This window comes from Aptenodytes patagonicus, chromosome 6, assembly GCF_965638725.1.
Source record: "Aptenodytes patagonicus chromosome 6, bAptPat1.pri.cur, whole genome shotgun sequence".
NCBI classification, from domain to species: domain Eukaryota; kingdom Metazoa; phylum Chordata; class Aves; order Sphenisciformes; family Spheniscidae; genus Aptenodytes; species Aptenodytes patagonicus.
In genome coordinates, this window is record NC_134954.1 from 18,701,269 (window position 1) to 18,727,541 (window position 26,273).

The following is a 26,273-nucleotide window of genomic DNA, read 5'->3' on the forward strand; positions in this document are numbered from 1 at the left end:
ACAGCTCTCATGGGGTGAACTCCTGATGGAATAGCTAGTAGAGTGGGATACATTGCACATCTCACTAATAATACATCTAAAACGTGGCTGAGAATGAAGGAAATTAAACATCCAGTGTTGTTTTCTTAGGCTAATTTATCTGGTTGCAGGAGACAGGAGTTTTTTCAAGGTACTTTTCATTAGCATTATGTGAAATTAATGTAAAGTGGTTTTAGAAGTGATGCTGTTTTTATTGCAATTGAAGTGGTTAACCATGTGTGTTAACTTGTGCTCTAATGTAGGTAGACAAATGGCATCAATAATGCACAACAGATCTGAATTTTTAACAACAAAGCCATAATTTTTTTCTTCAGTTCTAATAGTAGGGATCTCTGCTTTTAAAGCATGCTTTATTGCCATGAATTTTCTTTGATGGCAAAACATATGCAGATATACAATACAATGATAGGTGTGAGGTCCTTAGGTGACCACATATCTATTAAAAGTGTAGCTATTCCAAGTAATCAGGAGCTACGGCATCATGTGCAGTTCTCTACTTGCAAAGTAGTCATGTTTTGAGAGGTGACGGTAGCAGCCTGATAGCATTGCATTCTGCTTTCAGCTGTGTGAGTTGAAACTCCTAATTATGTTCCTGTTTAATGCAGCATCCAATGGGCGGTTTGTTAAGCACTTGGCAATGCTGCTTTTTTCCTAGGACATTGCAGCTCTCTCAATGATTATTTTTCTGACCCCTTCTTTATTGTAAGAAAGAAACACATCTTCTCCCCACCTGTTTTTTTAACATCCTTTTAAAAGCAATAAACAGCAACTATGCAATTTCCTGTTAATCATAATACTAATACTGAAAAAGAAACTAAAGTAAACACACCTTGTATATTGAGATATGCAAGTCATTTCAGTTTTAAAGATGACATTTTGGGAGAGAGACTGTACTCTGCAACAGAGGGAAGTCTCATAAGGCTGGGGAGGAATCAGCAGAGATGCTTAAACAGGTAGTTTCTTCCTTGACTGTTGCTGTATTTTGGGAGGTATTGCTGTAAAAAGTAAAAGCGTTTTTCTCTACATCCTTTCCATCTCTTTCCAAATAGAGCATGCCACCAGTGATTTTTGCCAAGAATGTTTTGCTAAATGTACAGAATGGTTAGCCAGCAGTTTCTGTGCTATGCTGTGAAGAAGAGGGATATGGCAGTACTCTTGTGTAGCTTGCTGGAAGTCTTGTGTGTATTCCTAAATTGTTCACCTATTGCTATTCTTGACAGATCTTAGAAGATTGTAACTGCATCTCTCAACAAATCCCATCAAGTAATAGAAATCCTACAAACTTAGCCATTTGAAAATTGCCCATTATTCTATCCACTTCTATTTCAATTCTGCCAGGCTGGACGAACACTGCACAGCTATGGAGAATGAACCAAACACAACAACGTGTTCTGCATCTACAACTACTGTCACTACCACCTCCACTTCCCGGACACAGCTGCCACAAATATCTGTCTACAGCGGCTCTGACAGGCATGCCGTCCAGGTACTGGGCTATGAGATACTCTTTCCTGTACTGTACAGTGCTCTCAAGTACAGGCATTGCACAATACTTTACGCAAGATTAATTTTCCATTCTTAATTGCTGTCTTCTTTCTCAGTATCTGACTAACTGGTTTTCAGAAGATATTGTTTACCAGAGGGTGTCAGACCACCTAAGAATAGTGCAGGGTACAGGCCTGCCTCTCAAATAAGGGAGGGGGAAATGCTATGCTAGAAAGCTTGTTTTTTTGGCCATTCCCTAAGGGTATGTATTATTAACATAAGCCTTCACAAAATAAAGCTGTTTGTTTGACCAACATTGACTACTGGGATCCAGAGGTATCTTTGTGTGTAACTGCTTTGGATCCAGCCCCCTCTTGCTGTTCTTTAAATTAGGTCTCCTCGAACTCTGTACGGTCCATTCTGTTGGGTGTGATAACTGAGTCTCTCATGCTATCCTGATCTTTCAAAAAGCGAAACATTACGTAGGACTTGTCGACAAGAACCTAAGAGGCTTGGATGTTGTGTTAGGAATGATGCTGTATTGTCAGCTGATTGTCAGGCTTTCCTTGAAAACATGAATATATTTATGTTGACTATGTTCTGTGACTTGGTTGAGAACAGTGATGGAGCAAGTTCAGTATTACATAACTGGTGTGAAAAGAATTAATTTGGTTTTATTTCCTTCAGCATCATGTCAGCATGGTGTGTACTTTGTAATTGTAATTAATTACCTACTGATTCATCACAGGTTATTCAGCAGGCCTTGCATCGTCCTCCTAGCTCAGCTGCTCAGTACCTCCAGCAGATGTATGCAGCCCAACAGCAGCATCTAATGCTGCAGACTGCTGCTTTGCAGCAGCAGCACTTAAGCAGTACCCAATTTCAGAGTCTGGCAACTGTACCACAGGTGAGAGCGAAGATTGCTGAAAAAGAATGGTGTACTACTTTATAGAGTAGGACTACAATTCTAGAGCATTGTCAAACATAATAACAGCTTAAGTGCCTGAGCTTAATGCCTCACAGTAATTCACTGTTATATTTTAATGACTTTGTTATTTTAAATTGTATCTTCCTCCAAACTATTTGGAGGATTTTGTCCAGTGTTATAAGTGCTCCAGTAGGCGACCATTCCATGCTTTATTGCATACATTATAATGCATCATGTAAATCATCAAACAGTAATAAAACAAATATTAAAAGTAGACTACTTCAATCTTCATCCCATGATTGTCTCTAAAAGTTGATGGGGAAAGCAATGAATAGCAATGTATCTTAGTGAGATCAAATAAAAATAATGAACATCTGGTATCAGTGTGTTTTGCCACACATCTGGCTGCATTATAAGTAATGGCAAAATTCAGTTTTAACTCTGAGTGTGGAAATGTAGGAAGTAAATGACATTTCATTTTTGAAGCACAGCTTTTAACATTAGTGAACACTGGAGGAGACCCATTTTGAAAACTCAAGCAGTGGGAAGATTTCCTTTGACCTCAGTTGACCTTGGATTGAGATCTTGCAGAGATAGGTGGTTGTTAATGATTTTACACACGGAAATGCTAAAACGGAGTTAAAGACTTCAGGGATATAGCTGTTTGTTGTCAGAACTGGGACTGACTCTTCTATGCTCCTTGCTTTTTCTTCCATACTTTTTTCAGTAGATTGTGGTAATATATTGATTTGTCATTTTTTTGTGACGGATTTGTATGTGCATATACAGTTACCGAGACAGAGCAAAGAAAATCAGATTGAGGAAGGCTAAGAAGTTTTGGTGTGCAGTCTGTTAATACAGAAATCTAAACCACTGTCCCTGTATTCATCTGAAGGGCTGGAATAGCCTACTGTTATAGACACTAGATGTGCATACATAAATTAACATTCTAGAATATGAGGGTGTTCTTTACAGCATTTATAAAGTTTGTTTTATTTTTAGAGGATTCTAATCATAATAAAAATTGTGATGTGAGTTTTAATAATGACACTTTTTAATGATGTCACATTTTAAGTTCTGAGCATCATAGGTAGTGAGCTGATCAGTTAGCTCCATCATTAACAGTTTGATAGACTTTACCTCTGATAGTTTTTGTTCAAGTCTTGATCTGCAAGAATCTGAGTGCCTGAAATCGGGTAGGAATTCAAGGCATTTAGCACCTTGCAGGTAGCATTCCGTAGTGCAGAGTGCACTTTGCTGAAAACTAATTCCACTGAGTAAAGCATTTGTACTGTTAACTCAGAGAAAAGGTAATGGTAGAGAGGGATGTTTCTGATGGTTTATGCAATAATATGAACATCACTTAAACACTTTTTGATTTCAATATTTGACACATATTCTTGCTATTTAGGCAAGCCTGTCAGGTGGGAGGCAATGTACTTCCCCCACTGGGAGTGTCACTCAGCAGTCAAGCATGTCGCAGACCTCGGTACGTAACTGAACAAAGCCCTCCATCCATTCTCAACCCCTCTTGGTTATTATAGAACTACTTGGAAAAACAGAAAAGATTTTAGTATTTAAATTTGTGTGGTTAAAAGTGGTATTACAGAAACAGTAAATAGAAGTATGACAACTCTGTAGTAAGTGTTGGCTGCGCTTCCAGCATCCGCCAGTCATCCTGATGCATGCTGCCAGCCGCTATCATTGCTGGCCAGTGTTGGAGGCTTCCCCAGTCCCAGCCCACTCTTGGTGCTCTGAGGGGCAGCTGCTCACTCCGCAAGCACTAGTGACTGTTCAGACCGCTGCAGGAGTCACTCCCTGAGCTTTCATCTCTTACATGATTTCTTAGTGGATTCTTCGTATTAGTTTCTTTATTCAGGGCACTATTGTAGGTTAAAATCATAACTGTGCATCAGTGATTAAAGAGCACCAAATCTAAAGAATCCAAGTCAATGCTCACATATATATATGAAACTGATTAAATGTTTATAGCATTCATTCTTTTATTGATTATCATCTTTTATCATGCATCTTTTATGCACGTTCAATTACTTTATCCATATTCTAGGCATGTGCTCAGGTTTCAGTTATTAGCAGCTCTGTGTTCAGTTCACGCTGTATTTCTTTAAGAGGCATCTTCAAACATGTAATTTGCACAGTCTCTTATGTACAGTTCTACAGTTGTCTTGAGTAGGACTTTGTTAGTCCTACAGACATCCTGCTTTTATTAATCATGCCCTCAAGCTGTTCATGACTTCAGTGCATAGCTTCAGTGATTTAACTGTATTTTTTTAAGCTCTCATAACATTGCTTTGGCTTACAGTTGTTAGAAGTAAAATCATTCATTCATTAAATTTAGGAGGGAAAGTCTTTCAAGATGTCTGATGTTAAACTAACATAATAATTGGGCTGGGATTTTTCAAGGAAATCTTTTGAGTAATTGATGAAAAAGAGCTGGGCACTTAACTCTGTTAGACTGGTTATTAAAAAAAAAGGAAGAAAAACCAAACCAAAAACACAACAGCTTGTGTTTGAGAAGATGCTAAAGAGCAATTGTTCAGGAGCATTCAATATGAAATTCTAGCAAGTTTTAGTTTCTGGTCATTTTTAAATGTGCATATGTAGAATGAAGAATCAAAGTCCATATATGGCAGCACAAGGAAGTGTCCTGATCAGGACGCATAACAAGCATAACAGAAGATATCAGTCCAGTCAGATAATAGAAACATTTAAAGATGCTTAAATATTAAAATTCAGGTGTTTTTCTTAAAATATTGCAAGCTCACACTACATATTCTGTAAATGTATATTTTTATGAGGTATATTTTTCAGACTTCATAATATTTTTTATACTCGTAACTGCTTATTATTATTTACTGCTAAACGGTTGCTTGCAGTTTAAGAATGAAAATGTACAATCTTGCCAGAATCCAGTTTTGTGATGATTGGCTCAATATATTTTTGATATCTTTACAGTTCAGAGATTTCAACTGCCCCTGCTATTTTTGTTAAAGGTTTTCTGGCTTTAGACCCTAGGATGAATGAATTTCCATGACAGAAGCAATATTTTTGTTTCCTTAGATTAACCTCTCCACCTCTCCTACACCTGCACAGATAATAAGCCGTTCACAGACCTCCAACACCACCAGCAGCAGTATTACCCAACAGACTATGTTGCTGGGGAGCACCTCTCCAACCCTGAGTGCAAGCCAGGCTCAAATGTATCTACGAGCTCAAATGGTAAGTTTTGATTACAGTTCTTAAGCTTGGTTTTGGTCTGTCCCTGTTGTCTCCACACCCCCAACCCCCCTCCCCCCCCAAGAAAAAACCAAACTACCACCTTAACCGTTTCAGTTTTTATTTTGTTTCTATAAATTATTTATAAATATTTTTCTTTCGCTTCAGATAGCATTGAGAATTTAGTCACTAATTTGTGAATACCTATCTTCTGAAACACTGTAGACATCAGAAGTAAAAAAATTGCTGTAGCTTAGTTCTCTGGTGAAGTTTGCTCAAGAGTTTTTAGCCTGGTCGTATTACAATTATTAAATTGATCAAACATGGGAAAAATGGAAAAAGAGCACCTGTCATTTCTGGCTATGTAGAAGGGAATACTGGAGTCTGTCTATATTCAAGGTAGATTGTTTTCCAATGCACTGGTAACATTCAGAGTTCCGACTCAATTAAAATTTACTTCTATTTAACTAAGATTGTTCTTTGCATTATTGTCTCTGGAATTCAAGTTAGATATATAGCTTTCATTCTCTTTGGATTCATGTGAAACTCATTAGATTCTTGCAGTTTCCTGTCAATATGGCATTTCCATTTCCTAATGGGCAACTCGGAAAAATCTGTTTAGTGATTTTTTTTTTTTTTTTATTTAATACTTTCTCTAGCGAGTGTCATATGAATTGAACCTTACAATCTGTGTGGGATTTCATAGAAATTACTGAAGTTGTATATGAATCCTCAGGTACCGATCAGCACTTGGTAAAGGCCAAAGACACTATTATGGCTTGTGTGAGTTGATGACCAGAGCTTTCTAGAGTATTACGTTCAACTATATGAAGCAGGAAGAATCACTGTTATGCTACACTGAGATTCAGAGCTAGAGGTCCATGACTGCAGTGGTATATAAAATTAGATGCAGGCATGAGTTCTTGCAGGAATCGCACCTATGAAGTATGTTTGGGAAAAGTCATCCTTTGTTCTTTTTCTGAGATTTTTCTTAGGCATGCACAGCAATGCTGTTACGCTGTGTTGAGTTTTTCTTTGGCTATTGTTTTCCTACGATGTTTATTGAAAAAGTAGTATAACTTGAAGATAAGGATTTAAAGATCAAACAACTGTTTATCCATTTGCCAGTGAAAGGATTTCTTGAGTCTCTGGTTTGTAAGGAAAGCTAGATGCTGAATGCACTTAGTACTATTTAACAGAACAGGAATTATGAATTCATTTCATGTCACTGCCTTTCAATATGCTTTAACAACTTAGTAGCTGAAGCAATATGAGGATGACATTGCTGGTTTTTGTAGCGGCAATCTCTCTCAATGATTATTGATACAGTTTTTCTATTCATTTACACTAAATTTTCATCCAGACTCTCAATGTCAAAACCCATGCTTATTTGAATAACTGCTTTATGCCCCAGTTTCAAGAGAGAAATTTACCCTATTAGTTTCTGTTTAGAGTGGTATTGCAAGATCATTTTGCTAGCCTCAGTAGTTCGAATATCATACCTGTCCTTCAGTGTTTCCAGCTAACATACTAAAAGTCACGTATTTTTCTTCATCAACAAGACCTTTCATTTTCTGTAAAAAGGTCAGCTCTTATCTCTAGCTAGCTCATAACAGCTTCATCACCAGCTCAGTTCAATTCCAGATAAAAACCTTCATGTTTTCTTCTTAGCTGCTCTTCGCAGTTGAGCTCTCTTTAAAAATATGGGAGACTAACTAATGGTCTCTCTTCAAAGCCTTCCATAAAGCTTGTCTTTGCTATATTGCCTATAAAGAAATTAGTGATCGTTAGGTATGCTGGTATTCTGAAGTTAGTAATTTCAGGTTGGTTGTATGATACCTGTTCTTGCTATGAAACTTAATTAACATAGTTAAAGTTCATATAAAAACTCTGCTTGTTAAATAACATGTTGACAGATTGGAAGATCTAAGTTCTCTTTCTTTAATATAGTAGATATTGGGCTGCTCTCTTGACATTTTTTGCCTTTGTTTCACTCATTTGTAATATTGGAGAGAAAGTCCTCTTTAAAATGTTTGTATGAAAGATGATAGGTGTGTGTATATATATGAAAAATTTTTCTTAATATGTAGAACAAATATTTTACATTATTATATTTATTTTACATTATCTTTTAGTTTTATTTACTTAAACTATCATGATAAATTGTTCTTTGAGTAAGTTCATCTAAAAGTAAAAAAGTAAATCTTAGAAGCTGTACATCACTACATGTAGGTTATGTATCTCTCTTTAAAATATTGCATTTCTTTCACATATTTTCAAAGTTTCAGTCTGTTACCAGATATTTTTTCTTGCTTAACAGCTTATTTTTACTCCTGCAACCACTGTGGCTGCTGTCCAGTCTGACATTCCCGTTGTCTCATCATCTTCCTCATCTTCCTGTCAGTCTGCAGCTACTCAGGTGAGCTTGCGCAAATCTATTAAAGGTATGTCCAGTAGAGTGGGCCAAAACTGAAAAGTAAGGAAACATTGTGCTTAAATTTTCTTGCTTATAAAAACTACTGATGGGTACTGGTTATGTACAACTTCAGTGTCTTCTGTTTGCCATCATCACACATTTAGAGGTGATCATGTTATATGTAAAATTTGGATCCTGGATATGATATTTTAGGTCTTTGTAATTAGCTCTCATCTTTATTACCTTGAATAGCTTCATGTTATCAGCTGAACTTGTATCACCTTTTCACTGCTCAACATATTTGTATAACATCTGGAAAAAATATATGGCATAGCACAGATCGCTACAGAACATATTAGTCACAGTCTTCCGCTGTGAAAAGTGAACATTTATCTACCAGATTTATTCTCTCATGAGAGATCTTCTCTTCTATCGTAGCAGTTTCTTTAAAAGTCTTTGATAAACGGACCTTGTTTAGGAACCTTTTAGAAATCCAAGTAAATTATACCAGTTGAATGTTCTCTGACCTTATGTTTGTTTACCCCTTCAGAAGATTCTAATAGATTTGAAGACCTTAAAGATGTGTCACTGTTCTGAGATAATGGTAAATTATTGAAGCTTGCCTTCCCTTTGCTTTTCAGTAGGTATGTGAGGTGGGCAGAGCTTGCTGGAATCCAGCTGTGTGTTTATGAAGGATGTTGTTCAGCAAGCTCACAATGTTAAGTTCATCAGTTGAGCCTTCGTTGAAAAGACAGACTGCTCTTTCAGTCTTGGAGTTATCATGCCTCATAAGCCTTTATCACAGCTGCCTCTCTTTCCTCCAGATTCTGCAGATCAGGTTTGAAAGTGCAGAGAGGTTACTGGATGGGCTAGCAGCTCTTTTTGCATTTGTATCTTTGTCTTTTGCGTTCAAGGTAGAGATGTCAATAAAGCATATCACTTTATAGTCTTGGTCCTTCTGTACTGCAGGGTTTTAGAGGTCCACTTTGCACAAGTCTGCCCAGCTGTGCAACTTCCTGAGACATCATTGCAGAGGGACAATAGAATCTCACCCCAGACCATAGAGCATTATTCAGTCAGATGAGCTGCTGTGGTGACCCTGCCAAACTTGAGCTGTTCCTCTCCCCTCTCAATGTTCAGTACTGCCCTATTGCCAGATGTTGTTAACCTTGGTTGTCTGGTAGTTTCTATAGCAGCAATGACATTGCAAAGATCCAGTTTCATTCATAGTCAGTGAGGCAATGGAAAAGCTTTAACACTGGTACACTTTATTTTTCTTACCTTGTGATAAATATGTCCTTAGGTTTCAGTCAGCTGGGTTTAGAGAAATGTCTTTGTTTACCGTGTAAGCAAACCTGAGCAAGCAGGCAATGCCAGTTAGTAAGAAAAAAATGCATTTGGTTATATACGTAGGTGTGTATATTACACTTAGCCAAGATGTTTGTGAAGGTACAGTATAGTGATCTCACAATATTGTCTTCCATGTAGAAATATCAGAGAAACTCAGAAATGCATCAATGATTAGCAGTGTCTCAGTGGCTCACCTAACATGGCCCATTAGGTAAACTGACACTTCTCTCCTACTTACTCTTCTTCCCTTCTGCTTTCATACTTTTTTCTTTTCATATGTGTCCCCCTCATGTATGACCTGGACATCTCAGATTAGTTCTCTTATCTGTTAAGGTGTGCTGAAGGTTGATTTGTACTCACAGAGATAGGATTGCAGTAAACGCCTCGTGCATGCCAATAAGGAAACAAATACTGTTGTCTTCAGAACAGGATTCAGATGCATCCTGTGGTAACACACTGAACACTGAGAAGTAAAATGTCAACTAGCTGTTCATTACACAAGTACTAACTGTTGAATGAGGAAGGGATTATGTAATCAAAGTAGCAGATGGTGATAATAATTAGTCCTCTTTTTCATGTAAAGTATGACGTAAATTAGTGCTACGAGGGTAGTCTTTATCCTTGAAAATAAAATTCTAGCTCAGCATGTAGGATTGGAAAGCTGGGATCATTCTGCCCGGAATCTTGCTGTGGTATAACAGACATTAGTGAAAGTAATCACTGACTGATTTACATTTCAGAAGGGAAACCTTTTGTTTCATGTGTTACTGGAGGTGTCATGATGAAAAGGTACATTAATATAGCCGTAGAAATAAAGGGCATGTGTTTGTTAAGACATGGATAACGTACAGCAGATTCTGGTCCCATTGACTACCCAAGGCTCTGGTTTATGTTAGTCTCTGCAAACATACTTACAGACCACTGCACTTCTGCAGCGTCTGTATAAAAATAAAATTGCATTTGCTTAAGATGCCTTGTGTCGTTCACTTTGAAGGCACAATAAAAGAGAAAAAATGCAAGTTTTAATTCAAATTAATGTAATGAACAATTTCCATTTCTTTTAAACGTTCAATAAGAGAAAACTTTCCTGTATTTTCTTTATCACTGAAGTAATTCAAGATCACTATTCTTCTCTAAATTTTGTGGCTTAAAAGATACTTTGATATGCAGATTTTTAACTTCTCAGGTATTTTGATCACATAGGATGAGAAGCATTACACAACATTTTTTTTTTGCTATTTTTGCCTGGTGTTTGTCATAGATGTTTATATGGTTTGGGTTTTTTCCCATTTTGCTCATTTCCCAGGTTCAGAACTTGACATTGCGCAGTCAGAAGTTGGGTGTATTGTCAAGTTCACAGAATGGCCCACCAAAGAGCAGCAGTCAAACTCAGTCATTGTCTCTGTGCCCTAATAAACCTGTAACCAGTTCCAAGGGCAGCCAACCAGATCCATCAGAAAGCAATAGAAAAGGCGAAAGCCCAACTCCAGAGTGTCGGAGTACACCAGTCACACGGACATCAAGCATACATCACTTAATAACACCAGGTAGGATGAAAATGGAGCTATAAGAAAGTTATTTTAATTGAAGTTAATCGGTATGTTATGGTTCTGTCAGAGTCCAATGCTCTTTGACTGTGTTCTTTTAGATATTCCACATGAAGAGAGTTTAATGTTTGATAGTAAATTTACTTATTTGTTGATATTGGATGTTACACAGGATTTTGATTTAGCAGAGTGATAACAGCAATGTTCTTAAGTCACAATACAAGCACAATATAGCAATTGCAATATGCAGTTGAATCACAGTTCAAACATGATTCTCATTACTGGTCTCTCTGTATGCTCATTGTCAGGACGTCGTCCCCAATCTCTGGAAAGCAGTACGTGGGCTGAAACCATCTCAAGCCTCTTGCTCTCATCAAAATCTATTTTGTTGGTTCTTTTTTTTTCTCTGTCTTCTCTGTGTCATCAGAATGTTGTTATGTCAAGTACTTTTATAAATCCATAGGTAATAGTGTCCCAGAATCTTGGTATATTGTATTAAGAGAGAAATCAAAATAAGCATGCAGTTGGCTAGATAGCATTTACATTGCATGCAATGTATTTGCATTTTAGCTTCCTTATTTTGAAAGAACAAGGATAGTCTAGACAATTGGTCTGAATTCTGTGGAATTTAGCTTGGCTTAATGGCAGCTTTTGGAGATGGACTAAGACTGCAAGGCAGACATTCTTGAAGTGTTGAGTCCTGATGCTCTTAGAACTCACTTCTGTAAGGAAAAAAAATCCATCTTCACTAGCAGAATAAATAATAAAAAAGGCAACATAAGTGAGTAGTTTCTCAAGTGGAAAAGTCAAAGCAAGCGGTTTGCATGTGGAGGAAAATGTGTGCATGTGCTGTAAGGAGTTACTAGTGAGTCACTGGTTCACTTAAAGGTGATGTGATATCTCTGGAAGCTGCACTATTTTTAGATTCATACCTTTCAGTTTGTGTGTTCAAGTTCAGGCAAATACTTTGAAAGGTTTTAATTCATACTGAACTCTTGGAATTTTGTTTAGTCTCTTAAAATTTTATTACCTAAACTATAACTTAGCAGTTATCAACAAATCCTGGTGATTGTGACATGCTTATCTCTTCCATTCCAGTCTGTTTCAAAGCAAAGGTTAAATCCATTTAAAATTGCATTAAATTCTTAAATAAGCGAAGGCTGGATCAGCAATAATCTTAGAACTAGCACCAAAAAGATAAGTTTAGATTCTTTCATATAGAAAGTACATATATGTGTGTATATATGTAAAAAGCATGGCTATGTTCCTTTATTCATTGCTGCATTTTGCTTTGGAAATTGATATATTCCCCTAATAAATTGTTCCTGTGTACTATATGCTGTCAAAGAAGATATTTCTAAACATAGATCCGAAGGGTTCAAAAAGTTGTGCTGGTCTTACTTTAAAGTAAAAACTTCCTTTCTTTTAATATTTTTATAATGTTCTCTGGACTTAAAGAAATAAATACTAATTGTCACTTTTTTTCCCCCCCCTCACAGCTTCATATTCTCCATTGCAACCTCATTCTCTAGTAAAACATCAGCCCATCCCACTTCATTCACCACCTCCAAAGATTTCCCATCATCAGCTGATACTGCAACAGCAGCAGCAAGTCCAGCCAATTGCACTTCAGACTCCTTCGGGTCAGGAACCCCCTCCATCACAGCACTGTCTACCACTCCCAAGCCATGGTCTTCCTCCAGGTCCCAGCAGTGTCCAGTCTCATTGCTCACCTATTCACATCCATCCTCCACCTCTGACACTATCTCCTACGCCATCTCAGTCAGCTCAGCAGTCTGTAGTGGTATCCCCTCCACCTTCTCACTCCCCTAGTCAATCACCCACAATAATTATTCACCCTCAAGCACTTATTCAGTCACAGGCAAACTCCCTTGTGCCAACAGCTCTTCAGCCAGAGCAGACTGCTCCTCAGCAAACTACTACCAATCCAGTTCGACCAATTGCACAGCCACTTAATCTTCCATCGCATCTTCCACTTCCGTCTTCCCCCACTGTACATATAGGGTCAGTAGATCAGCCCAGCTTAGTTTCCCCAGGCCAACAGATAGTGTCCCCGACACCACACCAGCAATATTCAGCCTTGCAGTCCACACCTATCCCTCTTGCAGCTCCTCCTCAGCTGTCAACATCTTCAACCCAGATTCAACAACTGCCGTTGCAGTCTGTGCAGTCTTTACAAGTGCAGCCGGAAATTCTGTCCCAGGGCCAGGTTTTGGTTCAAAACACTTTGGTTTCTGAGGAAGAACTTCCTGCTGCAGAAGCTTTGGTCCAGCTGCCATTTCAAACTCTTCCACCCCCACAGACTGTTGCAGTAAATCTTCAGGTGCAGCCATCGGTACCAATTGAAACTCCAGTGGTAAGTGGTAATATTGCAGTCCTTTATTCTTTATCCTTGGCTTCTCTAAAGAGCTGTAAATCTGGCCCGTTGACTTCAGAGGGAGCTAAACCAGGTGCTAAACAGAGTGCCAGAAGAAACCTGTTGATTACAGAAATGAGTTTTAAGAAAACACTAGACATTTTCCTCTGATTTTTTTTTTTTGGCTTTTTGTAATGGATCATCAGTCAAGACTATCAACCAAGAATCATGGAAGTGCAACTTCTTGACCTAAAATCTTACCTCTTAATGAAATTGCAGCATATCTAAAGTTAAAAAAGCAAGTAAATACATGTAAACACTTATGTCAAAATGAATTTTGATAAATATACCATACGGACTGTAAGCTTTTACCTCTTTATGTTAATACAAATAAAATATAGGCAATCGAAATTTTGAGTAGGAGAATCATCTCTATACTAGGTGCGAAGGTGTATAGCAGATTATTAAGATAATAGAGTTCTGGATAACTAATTTTGTACTAACATTGAAAAGATCCTCTTCATAAAAGAATAAGGGAATTTTTGATTCTTTCTTGATGTTCCCTATCACTGCCATTTAATTTAATTCAATGTTAGTCTCAGACGTCTGCAGTTTGTAACTGAAGGTTTCAGATTCACTCACACTGAACTAAAATCGTGTACAGTGAAATCAGTGAAATAAAATGATATGTAAATAATGCTGACATTTAGGATGGCATTGCTAGGCTCTAGTGGTAACATGCTAAGGAGATTAATGTGAGCAAAAGAATCAACAGCTTTTGTAGGCTTTTTTCAGGCTACCAATGGGTTAAGGAAGAAGGTGTGCTGTTTATTTTTAATTTATATTAAGAGGGTAATGATAATCTCCACTCTCTGATATTTCATGTAGAAATTTGGCAAAAGAGTAGAAGCCAGGTTTGCTTCTGACAAGGTGGTGTTTTACATCCTAATCTGCTAAACTGGCTGTTAGTAATTCATGTAAATTTACTTTAATAGTTTTGAGGAAAATACCTTATAATCTCTTATAAGCACTCATGCTTGATAGTTTTGGTGTACTCTTCTGAAATACTCAGTTTGATTACACTGCTGTACAAGATAGAGAACAATTTGCAGACTTGTCATTATGTTACAAGGCTTGTATTTTGCAGAAGTGTTTAAATAGCTACAAATGTGTGTGTAAATAACAATACAGTAAACTATAAAGATAAGACATTGGAGAAAGTCAAGTTCACTGGTCTGTTTGATAGGAGAACTGTGCCTCTTTATATTTTGCTATTTGTAACAAAATACTTTAATTTTGCTCTCAGACATTGTGATGTCCCCAGAGTTCATTGTTTTCTATGCAGTTTGGAAACTAGTATTTTATTAGGAGATTAGCATATTTTAACTAGTAATTTATTTTTAAAACTGTATTTATGCAACTCTTTCAAGGTATTAAGATAGAATGGAAATCTCTCTAAAGCAATAGTTTGTTGGATGCAGATTTACCAAGTGGAGAATGTATGTGAAGAAGAGATGCCCGAGGAATCAGATTGTGTCCATATGGCTAGAACACCTACGCCACCCACTTTGTCTCCACCAGCCATAACCTTGGGGAATGGAGAGGCACTTAATTCAGAAGATCCTTTGTCAGGTGAGAACAAATGTCAAACTAAGGCAGCTGTTCTGCTTAGAAGCTTCTACTAGTTACTGATGTTTTAAAATAAAAATCTATGATTGTGATCTTTTTTATAATCTAGTGGTATCATTTTTTAAGTAAAAGAAACTATGAAATATATTAGAAATCTATGTGATAGAACAAATTATTCAGTCCCAAAGGTGTCTTATATATGTATTTGGATAACATGTAGCATGGAAAAAGCTTATTTGAGCTCTTTAGCATATACTTTCATACTAAAATCTTAACAGGAGTGTCAATCTTCAGTTAATCTTTAAGTTATAGCTGTGTGATATGGGCAAGATACACTGACTGATCTGGTGTGAAGATTGATTTTGCAGAATTAGAGTCAGCAATCAGAAGTTGCTGTTGGAATGGTTGACTGCATTGTATGATTCTTTTTGACGCCTTTTTTTATATGCCACAGTAAGGAGCTCTTCTAATGCAAAAGCTACCAATGAAAATTTTTCTTCAGTGAATTGTAAGGTATACATGCCTGTATCAATTGTGGTCCTGCAAACTAATGTAACTTCCCCGATGTGCTAAATATACAAATATATACTCTCTCTATATAGTATAGTGTGTATACATATAACTGGGTGCTTAGTGGTGCTTAGTGGCTTGATGTTGTATATACTTGTGACCCTGCAGGTTACTGAGGCTCAAAGCATCCCTGAAAATAAATTCTCTCTTTAGCAATACCTCAGCTGCTCAGTCTTGAGAATCCAATGTTTGAAAATACTGGTTTCTGCTTTTGACTTACGGATTTGTGATTTGTATAGGTAATTAATGGCCAACGATGTTTATAGTTAGTAGGTCTGAGTAAAGGAAAATGTTTACATGAGAACTGCTAGTTTGTGGAATAGTCTGTCAAGGAAAACCGTCTTGTTTTGAAGGTAAAATCTATAAACCATAGGGAAAAGCCTGTGTTACAGGATAATGGGTGCAGAGATGGGTGTGTTTATCATCTCTTATTTGTAGAATTCTGAGCCAACGGTTGGCTGTAAGTGATAAAAACATAATACTTTTTTATTTTTTTCAGAACATGGGGGACTACCTTCAGTGACATCATCAGTCAGTGCCTCAGTAATTAAATCTCCATCTGATCCTTCACATGCCTCTATTCCACCACCACCTCTTTTGCTTCCAGCAGCAACAACAAGGAGCAACAGCACATCAATGCCCAATAGCATTCCTAGCCTAGAAAATAAACCTCCACAGGCAATTGTTAAACCACAGATCCTGACCCATGTTATTGAAGGCTTTGTGATTCAGGAGGGATTAGAGCCGTTCCCTGTAAGCCTAAAAGTTGCTATGAATTTTTTACTACTAATTTTTGAAAAAAAACCCCTATTTTTAAGGATGATGTTATTTGTGGTTAGTAGCTATTTAGATCTTGAATCATTTTTCAAATGTTGGTTTTGACTTTTTTTCCACTGATTGGTAGCCTGTTTCTTACAGCATTCAGCATACTTGTATACTGTTTGTATTGTGTTACGTATATAATCGGAATTCATGCTACTGTTTGGCTTGCCAGTATCACTGGATGACAAGGTACTAAATGAAAACAGACACAGTTGAGTAGATAGGCTATATCTGGAGATAACTACAGAGAGTCATTTTAGGCTACCATTTGCAATAACTTTGTTTTACGTTTGTCTGTCTCCTAGATACCTCAATTTAAGTGATACCTTAATTTAAACCTCTGAGATGAGTCCGTGTCAAAATTCTAAAATGTTAAAATTTTGTTGTTTAAAGCACTGGCAAGCCCCTTACTGAGCTTGGTGTGATTAGTACTGTGTCTGGTAAGAATTGCTGTTGAAAATTTTAGATCCACAAATGGACAGTTTAAAACCTATGAGCCTGCCTTATTAACTAATTTAATGTGTCTCTCATTTTCCCGTTCCTTCATTTCTCTAGATAGAATGTGTTTCTTCCTTTGTTAAATGTAATTGCAAACTCTGCAGAGCAGGAGCGGATCTTTGTATTTGTTTGAGAAATGGTATTTAGAGCTTTGGTACTATATAATAATGATTCATTGATACGGAATAGAAACTGTGATTCTAGTCTCCGTTACAACTGCTAAGTCGCAAATATTTTCAATTACTCATTTTTCAGTTAATCACTGTTGCTTTGCTTTTATTGCAATAGGTAAATCGTTCATCTTTGCTGGTAGAACAGCCTGCAGAAAAAAGATTGCTAGTGGAGGGTCAAATCATGAGTGTTGTGTGTGTTGAATCAGACTTGCAGAATACAAAACATGCAGACAACTCGTCGGACACAGAGATAGAGGATATGATTGCAGAAGGTTTGTAGTTTTTGTTTAAATATCCATTTTTTGTCCCTTCAGTTCTGTATGTATTACAGAATCCCATCCTGTCTGTACTTCTGGAATCTTTCTCCAGTCTTTACACTATCTCTAATAAAAGCATTTGAAAATAGTTTCTTACTAGCTACACATCATAACAGCAGTTGCTGTAGATAGACACAAATGTCAAGAAACTATGCACTTGTCCTGCTTAGAATACAGTGGTCTCCGGCACAACTCATGAGCTAAACTGAGTTCCCCGTGCAGTATCTGACATAATCATCACCATGGATTTTTTAGAACTCAGCAATCAACTATTTGGGATGTGTTACACCACTATTACTGTTCAAGCCCAAATGTAGGTAGCCTCATGAGTGTTATGAAATGGAAATTAAACCACGGCCTGGCCCAGAAAAGCCAAGTTATTCTTTAACTCACATTTTTGTATAATTTCATCCAGGATTTGAAAGTCCAGAATTTTTCAGCCACCTCTGGATTTTCTCTTCCACAGCTTGAGCAATTGCACAGGAGCTGTTTCTGGTGATCTGTTTAAATTTGCCGTAATGCAATTCTTAGTTTCATTATCTTAAAATAGTTCTTTTCCCTCTTTCATATCAAAACTGCAGTGAGCAGGGTAAGAAGGGACAAATGCAGTGTCTGCTACTGCCACAGGTCTGCATTGGGGAAGTGGCTGGAAAAAGTCAGGACAGCATGTCCTGAGCAGTAGCAAGTGTCACCATAGCTGTGCTTCAGCTGCTTCCCACTCCAGGCATTATAAATTGTCACTTAATTAAAACAGTCCATTCCCCTGATCTTTTCTCACAGGAACTTTCAAGATAGCAACACCAATGGCAGTTCGTTAGTTACTGTGGTTTCTGCCTTGGTGAATGGTACTGAAGTGCAATAGGGAAGTTGCCTGCATCCATTGTGTATCTCAGCAAACAAATTAGCTCAAAATTCAGTCTTTTAGATTGTTAGATTCTGGTACATTATTTTTTACCACAATGATTTATATCTGTTACTGCTTATAAATGTATTGCGTCAGACCCAAGTCAAGGACTGCAGACAAGGTAAAAAGCTTGCTTTAGAAAGCATTCTGAATTCAAGAAGAGTATTTGTTGCTAGTGAAGTCAAGTAAACATGGTTGGAATTTTTGCTTGAGGCTGATTTACCTTACCGCTCAGGCATTATGTATCTCAGCTTAAAATTAAGAGTATATTTTTACTTGTAGCACTGATTTTTAGTAGGAGCTGGTTTAGCTTGGAAGCATATCACTGAAAGGAAGTATTGATGGGTTGCAGTCCTCCTATATGTGGATATAACATCTGTGTAAAGAAGCCAGAAACTGGAAACAGTGCCTGAAAATGAAATATAAACCAGGATTTCCTAAATTATGGCTGATTATATGATTGCATTTCCGAGTATATCTCAGTATAGTGCAGAGCCCTTCTTAATTTTTACAGTAACAGCCTAGTTTAGGCAGTGGCAGATATTTGAAGTGCTTTGCTTTGTAACTGTAACTTTCTTTTGATCATGTTGTAATTGTCTACATAGAAAAATGAAGAAACAATTTTTAGAGTCCATTTTTTAAATATATTGCACAATACTCTAAAATAACTTGAGGCCCACACCTTATTCTTCACAAACCTTCACATAGGCGTGGCAGACTAAATTTTAGAAGGCAAGCATCTGGCATATTAATAGTGAAGGGTTGCAGTGTGACTGGAAGTTTTCTAAACCTTTGTTTCATTGAATTTAAAATTGCTGTTATTTTTTGGTATTGTCTCCCAGTGAGGGCTTCCATTTAACCAGTTCTTTGAGAGGGAAGTCCAGTGACATGAAAGCATCAAGCACAAGAGGCTTTAAAAAAAGAGTCATCTGGTAAATTGTATGACTTGTTTGACATTTTTTGGTTATTTTACAGCTCAATGGAGTTACACTACTTTTCTACACATAAAATGAGACTTGTAAATCTCTTAGCTCATGACTGTGCTTAGTAAATTGCTATTAAATAAATATTGCCTTCTTGATCAAGAGTACAGCTTTTTTCTTTTAATACCTTGTTTCACCCAATATATTTCAAACAAAAGAAAGTTTTTGCTGTCTGGTGTATCTTCTAGAATATTTGAAGCTCTGTTTACAATAGTTATTTTGTCCTTAATTTGTTACAGTAGATCTTAATTCAGTTTTCTTTTCAATAGTATTCCCTAAGAACTTTTCAGTATTAACACTATGTTGTTTCTCAGATGTCAAACAGCTTGTCTGTTGTTTTATGGAATTATTCAAACATTCATGTTTTTGTTTTTAGTTATTGTTCCTGACAGCTGGTGTTAGGTTTATGTACACAATTTGCAACTACTGATTAGATGAGCTAGTAGGAAACATACAGCATTGAGACATATCCACATATGCAGAAGTTGAGCAAAAGAGATTTTCCGATACTAAACCAGGGTATGATTGCATGTATGGTAGAAACACTTAATATGCAAAAGAAAAGGCTCTTAGCATCAATTTTCTCTTCACTTTGTTGTCACCGTTTTCCACATAGCATGACCTGGATTGGGAGTGAGGGTTTTTTGCTTTTTAGAGAGTGAGTGATTTATTTGAAGGATGCATCTCTGGTATTTAACTTAAGTTGCAAGGCTGGTCAAATTTGGTATGTTTCCAATTTCCAGTTTTTACTTCCTGTGTGATCAACTTAGTAAGTTGGAGACTTGCAACATGGTAATTTTCAGTCTGACACTGCCAGAGGATTTGTTGACTTCAGTTATGTCTTTGAGTCCTGATACGTCAGATACGTTATTCAAATACCCTTTTCAGTATTTTCAGCTCTTTGCTGCACCTAGTGCTTTTTTGTTACCTTGTCAGTATGATAGTTAGCGTTAGCAAGCAGTTTAGTGAGTTAACATCGCTATAACAGACTCTTACAAATTCATAGTTAAAATCCTTCAATTAAACTTCGATACCTGCATTTGCATTAGCTGGCATCAGAGCTTAACAGAGTTTAGAACAAAAAGCTAGTTTGCAATTTTTGCAACTGATTATGTAAAATTATAAGTACGAAAGCGGTAGGTGAATAGCAAGAGGCAAAGTATATGAAACAGTGACTCAAGTGTATTAGAAATGTGGGAGAAATGTGTGTTTGTTTAGACCACTGAATTTTTGAACAATGTATTTTGTCCATGATTGCAGCCATGTGGCATGCAGTTCCGAACCTGAATGAGCACAAAATGTTACATTTCGGTTTGTGCCAGTTTCACTCCTTCAGTCCTTATCATGCATTTCACAGATGGTGCTTGGGGATGAGGGTTGGGTTTTTTCCATGCCAGAAGTCAAGTTGGTTTTCAGATATGGTGGCATTATTCTAAACTATGTACAAACCATGCTATATACATGAAATACACTTCCAGCAGAAGAGAGCATAGACATTCAGCATGTGATGTGTATGCTGCCTTGTTGCCTTGTACTGCCTTCTTTTGGGCTTTTCTACTTTTTCTTTCACTGATGCTTCTCTCAGCTGGTGTTTGAGTTCTTCACAAGGAGCAGGAAAAGTGCCTCCTCATCTCACCAATAACACAAAAATATTCTATAACAGTAGACTGTAAATCAGTAGATGCTATAATCCTTTTTTCTCTTATATGCAGCTTATCTTTTTCGTAGATAAGATTCAATGTTTTACTTGCTTTCACAAGTCCCTTTGGTTGTAGCACTTGCTTATTCAAAGGAAGCATTTTAGAAGGCTAAATGACATTATGTCATTACAGGAGAGCTTGAATTTAGACCGTGGAATGGCTGGTTCTCTTAATGAACTCTTTATAAGCAATTCATGAGGACTGTAACGCTTCTTTTTAATTGTTTGCTATGTTTGAGGGCATACTTGCTCATGGATGGCTTGAAATTTAACAAAAAAAGCTGATTATGTTCATGGAATAACTTAATTGAAGGTTCATTAAGGTTCAGTTTGCTCAAGATCTTTTCTATAGAGTGTGAAATCTATGACTTGCTTAGGTTTGCGTAATTTTCTGTTAATCAAAGTATTTAGTGAAATGTGTTAGGTATTTGAAAATCTTCTACCTGCCTGCTTGAGATGGGAAATTTGAACATAATTTTGTGTCATTGAAACTGACTTCTTTATGCCTTGCTTCTTTCTTTAGAGGGACTGGATGAAATTGAAAATGATCTTCTGAAGTGTGAATTTTGTGGAAAAATGGGATATGCTAATAAGTTTCTACGGTCAAAAAGATTCTGCTCCACATCCTGTGCCAAAAGGTACTGTGTCTAGTTATTGCTTATCATTATCTGGTTAATGGAATAGCATCCAAATAGTATCCGATGTTGAAAAATAAAGAAACAGTAAAACATGACTGCCTTCTACACGAATTTGCAGAGTATATGTGTACAAAGGACTATGGTAGATTATAATATATTTCAAGAAGATAGACAAAGGGAATTACAGTAAAATTGTGGACCTCTTTCCAGAGGGTGCTGTGAATGCTGTTGGGCTTATAGGAAGGCAACAGGTATCATGGAAGAGAAATCCATTAGGGGTTACTAAGTGTTTGGAAATTGGTGCAGAGGTTCATGGGCCACAAATCATTACATATTTCTCATATTCGTATTATCTTCCCCTTGATGTTGGGGGATGTCAGAGAAAGAATGCTGGGCTAGGTGGGCTTTCTTACAGTTTTGTGTGATGCTAGGGAAAAAAACTACTGAATTTATCTTGGCGTAATTGAAATGCTGCATAGACAAAAAACTTTCTTAAATACTTTTAGTAACAGTGTAAAATTTATTTATTTGCATAGAGTAAAATAGAAATATTCATAAACATAAATAATTTAGTGTTTTCTAAAGCTTCTCCTTTCTTGAAAATAATAAGTGATGCCATTTGCTTCTACATGGTCAGCAGAGGAAAATGGCTATTTTCTGTTTCTCTTTGGGTTTAGTATGCCGCTTTTATTTTGTTTTGGTTAAGAGAGGAAGAATTCATAGTCAACGTCTGAATGTAAAATCTTCCATCATTACAGCTGGAAAAATTATATTTAAACCCAGATGTTGTAGAAATCGGGAATAGTTTCCCATTTCTAATCACCACTTAGTTCTTTTTTTGCATCAGCGTGCCTTGAGACCACCTTTCTCTTATGTCTGCTGCTTTTTTAATCCCCAGTGTGAGACATTTCCATTTTAAGTAGTGGGAATGTATATGTTTGATTTGGTACTTGTTGGGACACTACCAGCAAAATAATCTTAAGAAGGGATTTGGCCCTTTTGCCTCCATCCGCCTTTGACTGGGTATCAGCTAGGTAGAGAAAATGGAAGTAAAAGATGTAACGTGACTTCAGGCTTTTAGTGGACATTTTAGAGAAGCAGGATTGGACTATGTGATAAAATGCAAAGGTATTTCTATCATGGAAAATTTTTAAGAATGGGAAAGACAAACATCTTCCAGGGATGATTGAGGTGTATTTGATCTTGCACCAAGACAAGGGGTTTGAGTAAATGGCCTTTGAGATACCTTTCTCTTATATTTTTGTGACACCTGTTGTTGTCTTTGATTAGGCAGCATTTCTGTAGACAACAATGTAATTTTATTGTTACTTGATTGAATGCAGTCCAAAAAACTATTAATGCATTACTGAATATATCTTACTTCTTTAGGCACAGCCTTAGTTGCACTAAGAAATTTGGGCTGTTTACATCAGACAAGACCAGTCGCTGGAATCGGAAATCGGATAGCCAAAGTCTTGGGCGACGCGGGCGTCGACCGAGTGGCCCTGATGGGGCGTCACGAGATCCTTTTCTTAGACAGGTCTGTGGAGTATTTGCTTAAAACTATGGCATTGTTTTGGGAATTACCAAAAAAATGTAATACTGTAGTGTATTTGTACTACGTTTTCCAGCTTCCAATTACTTATCCATCTGCAGAAGAAGATATGGCTTCTCATGAAGATGCTGTTCCAGCTGCCATGACCACCCGTCTGCGAAGACAGAGTGAAAGAGAGAGAGAACGTGAACTTAGGGAACTAAGAATTAGGAAAATGCCAGAGAGCATTGACTTGTTACCAGTGGTGCAAGCTGACCCATCAGTATGGACTGTTGATGAAGTTTGGGCCTTCATACATTCTTTGCCTGGTATGTGCAATAACTTGTTCCATTTTTTTTAACAGTACAGCTCCTTGCTTTTTAGCATTGGTGTGATGAGTTGGTGTGGTTACAGCACTAGCATAGTCATTAGTTGGTGATAGAAACTGGAATGTGATTTGTTTCCTCTTGCTTGTTCCTTCAGCACAAATCCCATGTTGATAGAACTAGTCCCACTTCTGCTGTTGCATCCCAGCTGATGGAGATTAGAGCTGTTCCTCCCTTCAGTCTGACTTCTCTCAAGAGGTCAGTAGAGAGATCAGACACACTTCCCTTTTACATTTTTCTTCTCTTCCCTCCTTACTTGCTGCTTATTCAGTAGAAGAAGCAAGAAGGGAGTTCTTTCCCTTTATACAACTAAAAAATTTGAAAGACCTGTACTGATATAAGTCATTAAAAAAGAATAAGCTAGTTTCTTCTATAAAGCTAAACTTTGTTTTGCGTAGCTTTGCTCGGTAACTGAAGTGAAGATAACTTCTGCATATAGACAGACACAGCCTGTTATCAGAAAAAAATAATCTTGTTTCTCCTTATTTACAAACCTTTTCTTTAGCTCAATTTTCACAGTTACCTTTATATCAGCTTCAGGTTATTTGACAATTATTTATCATTTCCTAACTATCATAAGCTTTAAAGTTCCACTCCCCCCTCTTTCCCAAGGATGCCATTCTGTCTGATTAGATACTGTAATCCTTTCAGGTAACAAGGCAGGTCTCCATAATAGCAGTCATACAAGAATTTTTGTTGCTTACCCATGTAACTCACATGTCAAAACATTGAAACCCAGGTTAAGTTTGTTCCTAATTTTCTAGTTTAGAAATGCTAAACCATTTTTCTGTGTATCCCATTAGGCTAATAACCTGTAAGGAATGTATCTTCATTGCTAAGTCATACACATGGGTTTTGACAGTTAATTTTTTATGAAGTAGGTCAGGCAAAGAATTGAGTAAGGGATGTCTTAAATCAGCAAAAGTCATCCTTGAAGTACCTTTCTTCTGATGGTTTATAAATTGCAATTAAGTTACGTTATCTGCTTCTGGGAACCTGCAGCGATGTCTGTAAAAACAAGCAAAGCTCCTTAGGTTTAAGACATAGTCATTCATGTTTCTGTGCTTTAGCTGTGTTACTGGAGTATGACTATATCGCTCCTGTTTTGAGTTACTATTGTTATAGATTTGAGGCTCTAGTGAATTCAATAACTTCCTGATCCTAGGTTCTGCAAAAGAATAAACAATAGTTTCTGTCCTAGCAAACTTAAAGTACCACATAAACACAATTCACTTGCAAGTACGAAAACAAAAATATTATTCTTAAAATGTGGTTTCTGTTTTGAAACCATTACTTGTAGAATATTTCACCAGCTGCTTGATCTGGGGGGTTTTGTATTCTGTAAACAAGGTAATCTTTGATTTTAAACAAACTTTGTATTTTTCTGCATTTCATGAAAATTTATTATAATTACTCATTCCCATCCATATTAAGGCCTAGTTTCTCAAATACTTTTTTAAAAAAGTTCAATAGGTATTTAAAATTGTATTCACAACCTGCCAGAATTTTTATTGTTACATAGCTACGTTCATATTTTTTGGCAATTTTGGGGTTTATTCTGGTCAACATATTCTCAAGCCACTCTTGAAAAAATATTTTTTCATATGCTGTCAGAGTTGAATAATACAAGAAATAATATAATTGACTTTCATTATGCTATTTTGCAATAGATACTTGGTGCAGTCCATACAGACCATCTGCCATGTTGTAGGAGGCGGTGATTTGTCAGCTTTTCGTAAACATCAGGGACATCTGTTTTGATTTACAGCTTTCTGCATAGAGTCTATAGCTGAGATCTAACTGCGGAGTCAAGTGTCCTTGTCAGGCTTTTCCTGAATTCCTCTGGAGTCTTTTGGAGAAATTAAGATTGTAGGACACTTCTACTGTTACTTATTTCTTCTGGGGGGAAGAGACAGCAGCGGTTTAAGCCCCAGCAGAGTTGTTCCTCCTTTCTTTCTTCAGTTGCAAGATTAATGGTCTTTCACCCGCTTCCCATTCTTTTTTTAGCTAAGTCATTGCACAACAACCAATTGCGAAAGTGCTTAAGAATACCCAAATGTTCTTGGATGAGGGAACTGAAATACATTCAACTTCCATCCTTTGCTTTTCCAAAATGACTTTGAGAAAAGGTATTTCAGGAAAAGTGTCATGGAAATGCTTCATGTCCTGCTTAAAGAAAAAAGCCTGCAACAACAACCAATTATCTATTTTAATAGGGCAACTTTTGTTCCTAAATGCAAAAACTTCTCTTGATCTCTCAGATTCTTTGTAAATGCTGTGGTCTGACAATCACCATGTTCAGGTCTCAAGTCAGATGTACAGTGATACCTTTCACAGAAATACTTACTTTTAGTACTTATAGACATTTTGTCTGTTGTCAACACATAAATAAGAACCTTTATGATGATGTTAGAGCTGTTAAATCCTCCTGAGAATGGTCAGTTATCTTCAGATTTTCTCTTCGTGTTTCCAGCAGCATTATCTTCACTTTGTAGCTGGAATTGGCAGCACCATTCCAGGAGCTCTGTGACAACTCTGGGCTCCTGAAGAATGTTCTCTTACTGATTGTGGTACAGCTGGGCTGCACTAGTGCATCACTGTACCAGAAATATTAAAAGTAAATGTTATGGAATACATGCAAGCCATAAAACATTTTAATGGCTTTAGTGGCTGTATAAATACTGTTTGTGACAAACTAATTTGTTGGGTTTTTTTTCCTCCAAAAGATACCACTCTAGTTT

At 36.9% G+C, this 26,273-nt stretch overlaps 1 protein-coding gene across 6 annotated transcripts in view; it reads left to right on the forward strand.

Moving 5' to 3' along the window:
* Positions 1-26,273, forward strand: part of PHC3 (polyhomeotic homolog 3) — a 38,691-nt gene that overhangs the window by 1,913 nt on the left and 10,505 nt on the right. Inside the window, exons 2-14 of one of the 6 annotated variants that reach the window (XM_076341379.1) lie at positions 1,378-1,525; positions 2,273-2,431; positions 3,864-3,941; positions 5,534-5,692; positions 8,010-8,108; positions 10,762-11,002; positions 12,502-13,379; positions 14,861-15,011; positions 16,078-16,331; positions 17,187-17,343; positions 21,498-21,612; positions 23,002-23,152; positions 23,244-23,475. In XM_076341379.1, coding sequence (XP_076197494.1) covers positions 1,400-1,525; positions 2,273-2,431; positions 3,864-3,941; positions 5,534-5,692; positions 8,010-8,108; positions 10,762-11,002; positions 12,502-13,379; positions 14,861-15,011; positions 16,078-16,331; positions 17,187-17,343; positions 21,498-21,612; positions 23,002-23,152; positions 23,244-23,475 — 2,800 coding nt within the window. In that variant the 5' untranslated portion in view covers positions 1,378-1,399. Of the gene's footprint in view, positions 1-1,377; positions 1,526-2,272; positions 2,432-3,863; positions 3,942-5,533; positions 5,693-8,009; positions 8,109-10,761; positions 11,003-12,501; positions 13,380-14,860; positions 15,012-16,077; positions 16,332-17,186; positions 17,344-21,497; positions 21,613-23,001; positions 23,153-23,243; positions 23,476-26,273 lie in introns of those variants that run through there. The other 5 variants (XM_076341382.1, XM_076341386.1, XM_076341383.1 and 2 more) reach the window with 5 other exon arrangements.